General features: G+C 43.6%; 1 protein-coding gene across 5 annotated transcripts in view; it reads left to right on the forward strand.

The window, feature by feature from the left end:
* znf106b (zinc finger protein 106b) overlaps positions 1–11,689 on the forward strand; it is a 44,816-nt gene that overhangs the window by 8,370 nt on the left and 24,757 nt on the right. For all 5 annotated transcript variants that reach the window (XM_071369587.1, XM_071369583.1, XM_071369585.1 and 2 more), the window contains 9 exons: positions 36–190; positions 391–1,367; positions 1,621–1,670; positions 1,897–2,039; positions 3,080–3,214; positions 8,829–8,945; positions 9,232–9,423; positions 9,811–9,873; positions 10,035–10,154. In XM_071369587.1, coding sequence (XP_071225688.1) covers positions 36–190; positions 391–1,367; positions 1,621–1,670; positions 1,897–2,039; positions 3,080–3,214; positions 8,829–8,945; positions 9,232–9,423; positions 9,811–9,873; positions 10,035–10,154 — 1,952 coding nt within the window. The remainder of the gene's footprint in view (positions 1–35; positions 191–390; positions 1,368–1,620; positions 1,671–1,896; positions 2,040–3,079; positions 3,215–8,828; positions 8,946–9,231; positions 9,424–9,810; positions 9,874–10,034; positions 10,155–11,689) is intronic.

Genomic DNA, 11,689 nt, shown 5'->3' on the forward strand with positions numbered 1-11,689 from the left:
TTGCATCCAGACTTACTCCATTCCCTGTTCTGTAGAGAATGTCCAGGTGGACCAGCTGCTAGCCGTGTCTCTGATGGAGGAGGAGCTGAGCGGCTCCCTACAGAGCCTGGACACCTCCCTGATCCAGGCCCGCAACACCCTGCAGGTCGCCTACACAGAGGTGCAGCGCCTCCTACTGGTCAAACAGCAGGTACTACGCCCGGGATGCTCACTACATCTACCTGGGTTGTGATCAGTAGGGATGAAAGGGAAGGAAACCGAGTGAAACGGAGGTTCTACCTGGATTTTTCTATTAAGATACACATAGGAACGACCCTGAACACGACCCTGGTATAGAGGATGAATAGATGAAGTGTGGCATCGGTTTCACTTTTGTTGTCTGTGTTTCAGGTTACCACAGAGATTAACGGTCTCCGAGCCAAGCGTATTGAGATCCTGCAGGGGATGCAAGGGGCAGTGGCAGCGGCGCCTACCCAGCACCCCTCACTCCTTCCTCTGTCCAACCTCTGTATCCCCTCCCCCACTGGGCCCACATCTGCAGCACCCTTGTCGCCCTATCCCAATTTGACCCCGGCTTACCCCTCTACCTCCTCTGCCATACCCATCCTAAACCCCACCCCCTCCACCTCAGTGAGCCTGCCTGTCAAAGAAGAGCCTGTCTCTCTCAACAGCCAGTTTCGCGCCACCCCCTCACGCAGTCCTGTCATTTCCTATCCCCTCGTGAACCCTCCCTCCACCACCCCTGTCGTCGTTCCCTCACCTCTACCCATCCCCATACCCGCCAAATCCCCTTCCACCACAGTGGCCCTTCCTGCAACTACACCACCTGCTGTTGCGACACTCGGCCAGCAGAGGGTGGTGGGTAGCTCCATCTCAGTGTCCACCAGCACCAAGCAGCTGAGGGGAAGGCAAAAGAAGCAGAGCAAGGAGAAGGCCACCAGGATGACCAAGTCAAAGCGGGAAGACGTTCAAGACCAGAGTTCAACCGCCAGTTCCACCACCAGTGACTCTGAGGACTGGGAGGACCAAGAGGGGCTCACCCTCACCTCTGTCCACCTCACACAGGGGCGGAAAGACCCTCTATTGGGGCAGGTGAAGGATGGGGGTGACGAAGGAGACAGCGACTGCTACGTCGAGACAGTCACTGTAGAGCGCCAGCCGAGATCCAACATGGACGTCGTCGCCATCGATGACTCGGACGCCGAGGAGGAGCCGGAGGCCATTGTTCCACACACCCCTGCTCCCGCACAGCTCCCCTCCACCCCTCCTGCCCCACCTAGGTCTGTGTGTGTGGAGGTGAACTCTAGCAGTACCCAGACAGTCGTGGTAAAGGAGGACCGTAAGGACGTCAAACTAACAGACACCGGGTACGGGTTGGTCTCTTTACTGTACATTTACCATAAAGGAATAAACAATAACATCTCAAGGACCTAGGTATCAATAACCGTAATGAAAGCAAAATTGTTTGGTAATTGCTAGATCAGTGTATCCAGGCGTTGTAGTGTTTCCAGGCATTATGTTATCAGAGTATCAACCCACATCGTTGCATTAGAATCCTCTTTTGAATGCAATGTTTTTTCCCCCCCTTATGTGAAATACCTGTGGTTTCTGTTTCCCCAGCAAAATGAAGTTACGCCCTGTAACTGTGAAAGAGAAACCTAGTCCCCCAAGTGAGTTACCTGCTTCATTTGTCCACTTCCACCATTTTTTTGGCTGAAATTAAAGATAGTCAACTAGTCATAAACGTTGAATTTTAATGCCGCAGAGCGTGAGTGTATTATATGTCTGTGTTTGTAAGTCAGTTTACACGATGTACGAGTTTCTGTCTGTTCGATAACTAGTTTTTGGGATATGGCTCCGTTTCCTGGTTTTGACCCTCTATCTCTCCCCCCTCAGAGTGTGCCGACGTGGCTGAGGAGCAGGAGCCGTCTCTGGGGAGCTTCGAGGGCCACACTGGCACCGTCCATGACCTCCAGATCCACGGGGGCTTCTTGTATACATGTTCAGGGGATAACACAGCACGAGCATATTGCCTAGTGGTGCGTATATAACAGGTGTATAGGACAGGGGTCTCAAACATTTTCTTGCCCGGGGACCCCCTTGCAGGCAACCAAGCACCCCCCACCCAGGCAACCGGTTACCCAGGGACCCCCGTTATACGTTAGCAAAATTTCACGTCTTGTCTTATTATCTCAGGTGATTGATAATGGCAAGGAGAAGTGGTCATTGTCCTGTTGAAAAACAAATGATAGTCCCACTAAGCGCAAACCAGATGGGATGGTGTATCGCTACAGAATGCTGTGGTAGCCATGCTGGTTAAGTGTGCCTTAAATTCTAAATAAATCACTGACCGTGTCATCCGGAAAAGCATCCCCACACCATCACACCTCCTCCTCCATGCTTCACGGTGAGAACCACACATGCTGAGATCATCCGTTCACCTACTCTGCGTCTCACAAAGACATGGTGGTTGGAACCACAAATCTCAAATTTGGACTCATCAGACGAAAGAACAGATTTTCCTTTCCTGTGGCGGTCCTCATGAGAGCCAGTTTCATCATAGTGCTTGATGGTTTTTGAGACTGCACTTGAAGAATCTTTCAAAGTTCTTAATGTTCTGGATTGACTGTCTTAAAGTAATGATGGACTGTCGTTTCTCGTTGCTTATTTGAGCTGTTCTTGCCATAATATGGACTTGGTCTTTTACCAAATAGGTCTATCTTCTGTATACCACCCCTACCTTGTCACAACTGATTGGCTCAAACTCATTAAGAAGGAAAGAAATTCCACAAATGAACTTTTAACAAGGCACACCTGTTAATTGAAATGCATTCCAGGTGACTTCCTCATTAAGCTGGAAGAGTGTGCAAAGCTGTCATCAAGGCAAAGGATGGCTACTTTGAAGAATCTCAAATATAAAACATACTTTGATTTGTTTAACACTTTGTTTGTTTACTACATGATTCCATATGTGTTATTTCATGGTTTTGATGTCTTCTATTATTCTACAATGTAAATTTGATTTGACTGACAGGCTTACAATGCTGAGATACTGTGTTTTTGTCCCTGTGGTGTTCAGAGCAAAGCGTGCCAAGCGGTGTTTGAGGGCCACACCAACAAGATCAACTGCCTGCTGGTGTCATCTCTGCCCGGCCTGCCAGCACGTCTCTACACCGGCTCCAGTGACCTCACCATCCGCTGCTTCAGCATCAAGGTACCACACCCCTTTCATAACACAGTGCCTTCAGAAAGTATTCACACCCCTTGACTTTTTCCACAGTTTGTGGTGTTACCGCCTGAATTTGAAATTGATTAGATTTAGATATTTTTGGTCGCTGGCCTATCCACAATACCCCATAATGACATCACCATGCCCCATAATGTCAAAGTGGATTCATATTTTTAGTTTTTTTTAACCATTTTAATAAAAAATGAAAGCTGAAATGTCTTGACTCGCACCATGTGCAATAGTGTTTAACATGTTTTCTTTATGACTACCTCATCTCTGCACCCACACGCATACAATAATTTGTAAGGTCCCTCAGTCGAACAGTGAATTTCAACCACAAAGACCAGGGAGGTTTTCCAATGACTCACAAAGAAGGGCACCTATTGGTAGATGGGTAGAACATTTTAAAAGCAGACATTGAATATCCCTTTGAGCATGGTGAAGTTTTTAATTACACTTTGGATGGTGTATCAATAAACATACAGTCGTCCTTCCTAACTCAGTTGCCGGAGAGGAAGGAAACTGCTCAGTGATTTCGCCATGAGGCCAATGGTGACTTTAAAACTGTTACAGCGTTTAATGACTGTGAGGTAGGTAGGGCTCACCACATTTAGTTGACTGGTCGATTGTTTGGTCTATAGGCTGTTGGTTGACCGAGATTACTTTAGTCGAGCAGTCGCAATCTTTATTTTTTATGTTGTATAAGACACCTGTCTGATTCGCGCCTGTCTCGGTGGACTAATCCATTGTGGAGGCCACGAGGATGGCATAGTCCATCACTAAGACATGTGATACTGAAATTGTATATGATTTATATTATGTAAAAATAATGGTGCAACACAAATAAATCTATTTTATAACAAATGTGCTTTCTCCCGTGTTGGATATGCTGATATCATAAGGTGAATGCACCAATTTGTAAGTCGCTCTGGATAAGAGCGTCTGCTAAATGACTTAAATGTAAATGTAAATATGCTCGCTGTCCACGGTTCTGAAACATGATCTTCAGTGCCCTATAGAATTGGCACCTTTCCCTATGTTTCCCTATGTTGCTATGTGCATAATAGCAAAATGTTTGAAAAAAATATTTTACCTTTATTTAACTAGGCAAGTAAGTTAAGAACAAATTCTTATTCTCAATGACGCCCTTGGAACAGTGGGTTAACCTCTCTTGGGTAGGGGGCAGTATTTTCACGTCCGGCTGAAAAGTGTGCCCAAAGTAACCTGCCTGTTACTCAGGCCCAGAAGCTAGGATATGGATATAATTGGTCTACTTGGATAGAAAACACTCTAAAGTTTCTAAAACTGTTAGAATTATGTCTGTGAGTATAATAGAACTGATATGGCAGGCGAAACCCTGAGGACAAATCACCCCCCCCAAAACAAATTCAGCCTACTACTGTTTTCAATAGCTGTCACTTTTATTATAAGGCGAAATCCTCCCTGATTGCAGTTCCTAGGGCTTCCACTAGATGTCAACAGTCTTTAGAAAGAGTTTCATGCTGGTTTTTGGAAAATGTAGCCAGAAATTGTAGTTTAGCTAGGTGGCTCCCATTTTGGCTGTAGTGTTTCCAAGCGCGTGGACGAGAGCGCGTTCTTTGGTATTTTTCTCCGGTAAAGACTAACGATTCTCCGTCTTACATTTTATCGTTTATTTACGTATTAGGCTACCTAAGGTTTGATTATAAGCATTGTTTGACTTGTTTGGAAAAGTTTATTAGTAACGTTTGGGATTCATTTTGTATGCATTTTGATGGAGGGAAACTGGGTGGATAATTGACTGAAGTGCGCCAGCTAAACTGAGTTTTTATGTAAATGAAGAAGGACATTATCGAACAAAAGTACCATTTGTGATGTATCTGGGACCTTTTGGAGTGCCAACAGAAGATCATCAAAGGCATTTATTATATCGCTATTTCTAACTTTTGTGGTGCACCTGCCTGGTTGAAATATGTTTTTCATCCTTTTGTATGCGGGGCGCTGTCCTCTGATAATCGCATGGTGTGCTTTCGCCGTAAAGCCTTTTTGAAATCTGACACAGCGGCTGGATTAACAAGAAGTTGAGCTTTATTTTGATGTATTACACTTGTGATTTTATGAAAGTTAAATATTTATAATTCTGTAGTTTGAATTCGCGCTCTGCAATTTCACCGGATGTTGGCCAGGTGGGACGCTACCGTCCCACCTGCCCATAAGAAGTTAACTGCCTTGTTCAGGGGCGGAAGACAGATTTTTACCTTGTCAGCTCTGGGATTCGATCTTGCGACCTTTGGGTTACTAGTCCAATGCTCTAACCACTAGTAATTTTTCCAACAATTGTTTACAGACAGATTATTTCACTTATAATTCACTGTATCACAATTCCAGTGGGTCAGAAGTTTACATACACTAAGTTGACTGTGCCTTTAAACAGCTTGGAAAATTCCAGAAAATGTTGTCATGGTTTTAGAAGCTCCTGTGGATGTATTTCAAGGCCTACCTTCAAACTCAGTGCCTCTTTGCTTGACATTATGGGAAAATCAAAAGAAATCAGCCAAGACCTCAGAAATAAATGGTAGACCTCCACAAGTCTGGTTCGTCCTTGGGAGCAATTTCCAAACGCCTGAAGCTACCACGTTCATCTGTACAAAAAATATTACGCAAGTATAAACACCATGGGACCACGCAGCCGTCATACCGCTCGGGAAGGAGACATGTTCTGTTTCCTAGAGATGAACGTACTTTGGTGCGAAAAGTGCAAATCAATCCCAGAACAACAGCAAAGGACCTTGTGAAGATGCTGAAGGAAACAGGTACAAAAGTATCTATATCCACAGTAAAACGAGTCCTAGATCGACATAACCTGAAAGGCCGCTCAGGAAGGAAGAAGCAACTGCTCCAAAACCGCCATTTAAAAAAGACAGATTACGGTTTGCAACTGCACATGGGTACAAAGATCATACTTTTTGGAGAAATGTCCTCTGATCTGATGAAACAGAAATAGAACTGTTTGGTCATAATGACCATCGTTATGTTTGAAGGGAAAAGAGGGAGGCTTGCAAGCCAAAGAACACCATCCCAACCGTGAAGCACGGGGGTGGCAGCATCATGTTGTGGGGGTGCTTTGCTGCAGGAGGGACTGGTGCACTTCACAAAATAGATGACATCATGATAAAAGAAAATTGTCGATATATTGAAACAACATCCCAAGACATCAGTCAGGAAGTTAAAGCTTGGTCGCAAATGGGTCTTCCAAAATGGACAATGACCCCAAGCATACTTCCAAATTTGACAACAAGGACAACAAAGTCAAGGTATTGGAGTGGCCATGACAAAGCCCTGACCTCATGCTATAGACAATTTGTGAGCAGAACTGAAAAAGCGTGTGAGAGCAAGGCCTACAAACCTGACGCCGTTACACCAGCTCTGTCAGGAGGAATGGGCTAAAATTCACCCAATTTATTGTGGGAAGGTTGTGGAAGGCTACCTGAAACGTTTTACCTAAGTTAAACAAATTAAAGGCAATGCTACCAAATACTAATTGAGTGTATGTAAACTTCTGACCCACTGGGAATGTGATGAAATAAATAAAAGCTGAAATAAGTCATTCTCTCTAGTATTATTCTGACATTTCACATTCTTAAAATAAAGTGGTGATCCTAACTGACCTAAGACAGGGAATTTTTATTGGGATTAAATATCAGGAATTGTGAAAAACTGAGTTTACATTTATTTGGTTAAGGTGTTTGTAAACTTCTGACTTCAACTGTATCTACAGAAATCAGACAGATCCTGTTTATGTTGCCTGTTTAAGTGTTTCTTTAATAGCCCACTGATTCCGTGAGCACCAAGCCTCATGTAACGGCAAAATGTCTGACAAAACAATTTAACAGATTCAGCTGTTTTTAATCTTTGCTATAATAAAGGCTTTTAAAAAATTGTTAGAGCAGACTGGTATTACTTATTAATATTACTTATTAATATACTTATTAATTGAGTGTTTACTCTGTTTCAAACAGACAGAAAAGGTATATTGTAATTTAACAGCACCAGTTTGTCACACTTTAATATGCACACAACTCTCACTCCTATAGCCTCCTTTTTCTTGATCTCCTTTTTCTTGTTATTACAATTATTTTTATGATCGTCTTTGTAATAAGTAATGCCATTATCATTAGTAGGCTTAGTATAGTATCCTTGTATAACCACCATCGAGCTCTAGGCCTTAGAGCGCGTCCTGTTTAGTCTTTAATACCGTAACTTACTTAGGCCTATATTTCACTATATAGGCTACTGGATCATTCGTTAATTCCATCACACAGACATTCACGCTTTGAAATGCAATCAAGCATTTTTAGTTAAAAAATTAAATAACCAAAGGGAGCGTTGAATATTTAGCCTAAACAAAAAATAAAACGCTTTTCACGAATGCATGCAGCTGTTTTTAGTCTGCTGTAATAAAGGCTTTATATATATATATATATTTATTTTGAATGTTATGACTCTTGTACACTTATTTATTTAGTGTTTACACTTACAACTTGTTAGAAGAAATAATACTATTGTAATCTAACAGCAACAGTTTGGGACACAATACTCACACAACGCCTGTTTCCTATACCCTCCTTTTTCTTGATCTCCAGTAATTTCCACAACTAAGTCAAACATCTTCCACAGGTTCCACTTCCCCCTTCTTTTTTTTTTTTGAGCAACCAGTAAACATTCTCCCGTTTTCAAGTGTATTTTTCACGTCCTCCGCATCCATTCTGCTGTCAGGTGTTGTTTTTTGGTGTTTGTTTATTGATGTGATAATGATATGCTATAGGTCAGACCCTATTGGTCGCATGCCATGCGTACTTGTTTCACGTAAAGAGAGCAAGGTTTGAGGGAATAGGGAATGTTTTTCCTGAACAAATTAGGGATTATGGTAACAAATTTCAGTCAGGAACGAGTAAGAAACTAAATGGCTGAATTTTGTTGCAGCTTCAGCACCGAGAGCGCAATTAACACTTGCTGTGCTGTGGTGCCTTCACTGTAGTAGGGAGGAGAGCGAGACAATGTGCGCCAATCACACAGGCACTCGCTTATAAAAAAAAAAATGTACACCGTGTGACCATCAGGCTCTTTCTTTAGTCATTTGTTTGTCTTAATTATTTAATCAAACAGTGTGCTTAGTGCATATGTAGTTGGTTTTATTCAAACACATAAGGTGTGTCTGTCTATATATGGAAAAGTAGTCGATTGGTTGAAAGAACTGGACAACTCCTGGTCAACCAATCATTTTTTTCACCCGGGGACAGCCCTAGTGATAGGAGAAAACAGGATGGATCAACAACATTGTAATTACTCCACAATACTAACCTAATTGACAGTGAGAAGAAGGAAGTCTGTACAGAATAAAAACGTACCCAGAAAGACAGACTGGGGTGCTTCTATGAAGTTTTGACTCAGGGGAGGGGGGGGGTGTAATGTGAATGTGATATTTCTGGTCACTTTGTCATTTATGATGTATTGTGTGTAGATGGGTCATCTTTTGATTTGAGAATTCTCTTCCTATACATCACCTACCCTCTCCCTACTGTATATCTGTTGTCCTCATCATCCTCCTTTCCCTCTTCAGTCAAAGAAGTGCCTTGAGCAGATCTCTCTGTCCGACCGGGTGCTGTGTCTGCACATTCACTGGAACATCCTGTACGTAGGCCTGGCAAATGGATCTGTGGTCAGCTTTGAGGTCAAGGTGAGTTTGTCTAAGCCTGGAGTTCAGGTCCTGAAATCATAAAGCATCTCAGAGTAGGTGTGCTGATCTGGGATCAGGTCCCCCTTATCCATATGATTTTATTCTCTCTCCATTACAATCAAAAAGGCACTACCGATCCTAGATCGGCACTCCTTCTCTGAGGCGCTTTGATTGGTCCTCTATTCAACATGGTAGTTCCTAGTTATAGCTTGGGTCAGAATATGAAACAAACATTTCCGTTCTCTTCCTCTTCTCCTTACTCTCTTCCTCCCTCTCTCCCCTGCAGACCCAGAGGCAGCTGAATGTGTTCGAGTGCCACGGCCCACGGGGGGTGAGCTGCCTGGGCACGTCCCAGGAGGGAGCGCGGCGGGTGCTGCTAGTGGGCTCTTACGACAGCACCATCAGCGTACGTGACGCCAAGAGCGGTCTGCTGCTGCGCTCACTGCAGGGCCACACCAAGACCGTCCTCTGTATGAAGGTGAGGAGTCGGGTAGTTGATATGATCTAAAATAGAAATCTTATCGTATGTCAGCACTGGGTCCAGGGTCAGGGGTCAATTCCATTTTAATTCAGTCAATTGGGGAGTCAACCCCGACCCTTTACCGAGATCACATTTCCCTCTTAGACCATATGGACAGGAGGGACCTGATCCTGGGTCAGCATGCCTACGCTGACACTGCATATTTCAGGGTTTGTTCTCTAGTAGTGGTCTGAATGTGATGCAATCAGTGTTTTATTCTCATTTTGGGCACTAGAGTTAACACTTGGCATGTTTAATGTAACGTTAATTTGTTGGTGGTCTTGAACGGACAACTCTGACTGCCTGTCAGCTATGATCATTCTTACCCCATTTGTCTGATGTCAGGTGGTGAATGACCTGGTCTTCAGCGGCTCCAGTGATACGTCTGTACACGCCCACAACATCCACGTGAGTGTCAAACCCCTCTCATCAATTTCCTTTTTCACATAATCATCGTAACACATTCATTCCTGTATGACGGAACGGTCATGTGGATGTAGTTGATTTATTTGATTTCAGTCTTTTTGGTTGACATCTTCCTTGCTCCCTCTGTGTCTGTGCATGCGTAGACGGGTGAGCTGGTCCGTATCTATAAGGGTCACAGCCATGCAGTCACAGCGTTAGCCATCTTGGGGAAGGTCATGGTGACAGCCTGCCTGGACAAGTTGGTGCGCGTCTACGAGTTACAGGTGGGTCTGCCTCATCCTACACTCCTTCAATGGCATTATCCACTCACTCAGATTACCAGCTTATCTGTCGCTCTCTCTGTCTGTCGATCTCTCTCTCTCAATTCAATTTACTTTATTGGCATGCCGTAACAATGTACATATTGCCAAAGCTTACTTTGGATATTTACAATATGAAAATAATAAGAATCAAAATTGTCAACGGGACAACAGTAACAACCATAACCAAGGGTCAAAATAACCATACATTGAACAATAACAATAAGCATACAGTAGAGGACATGTGCAGGTTGATTGGTCTGTCAGACACTGTCCCTCATCTTATGGCAGGCAGCAATGTAGTGCGTTGCCAACCCACAGCTCTCTGTGTCCTCCCCCAACAAGACGCGTAGCCTATCCTCATCAGAGAGGTCTTTGAAACCTTGAATAAGGGTTTCAAATTTGGGGAAATGACACTATCTAATTGTTTTATATTTTTGACACTTTGTCAGGAAATGCAGCTCTGTCTCATGTTCTGCTGTGGTGCAGTGGTTGCACAGCCTTTCCTCTACAGGGAGCCAAGTATTCCTGTGTCTACCCTTCTCAATGCAAGGCTGTGCTCACTGAGCCTGTACTTTGTCACGGTTTTTCTAAGGTTTTGATCAGTAACCATGGTCAAATAGTTTGCCATGGTGTACTGTCAATTTAGGGCCGGATCGCACTGCATTTTGCTTTGTGCTTGTGTTTCCCAATAAGCAATGTAGTTTTGATTGTGTTGTAATTTGTTTTATTCTGATTGATTGGATGTTCTGGTCCTGAGGCTTCAGTGTGTTAGTAGAACACGGTTGTGAATCCAGGACCAGCTGGATTTAAAAATAATAATAATAATAATAATTTCACCTTTATTTAACCAGGTAGGCTAGTTGAGAACAAGTTCTCATTTACAACTGCGACCTGGCCAAGATAAAGCAAAGCAGTGCAACACAAACAACAACAAAGAGTTACACATGGAATAAACAAACAGTCAATAATACAATACAAAAAGTCTATATACAGTGTGTGCAAATGAGGTAGAATAACGGTAAGGCAATAAATTGACCATAGTGGTGAAATAATTACAATATAGCAATTAAACACTGGAGTGATAGATGTGCAGAAGATGAGTGTGCAAGTAGAGATACTGGGGTGCAAAGGAGCAAAATAACAATATGGGGATGAGGTAGTTGAATGGGCTAATTACAGGTGGGTTATGTACAGGTGCAGTGATCTATGAGCTGCTCTGACAGCTGGTGCTTAAAGCTAGTGATGGAGATATGAGTCTCCAGCTTCAGTGATTTTTGCAGTTCGTTCCAGTCATTGGCAGCAGAGAACTGGAAGGAGAGGCGGCCGAAGGAGGAATTGGCTTTGGGGGTGACAAGTGAAATATACCTGCTGGAGCGTGTGCTACGGGTGGGTGCTGCTATGGTGACCAGTGAGCTGAGATAAGGCGGGGCTTTACCTAGCAAAGTCTTATAGATGACCTGGAGCCAGTGGTTTTGGCGACGAATATGAAGAGGGCC

This window comes from Salvelinus alpinus, chromosome 27 (genome assembly GCF_045679555.1).
Source record: "Salvelinus alpinus chromosome 27, SLU_Salpinus.1, whole genome shotgun sequence".
In the NCBI taxonomy this organism is placed as follows: Eukaryota; Metazoa; Chordata; class Actinopteri; order Salmoniformes; family Salmonidae; genus Salvelinus; species Salvelinus alpinus.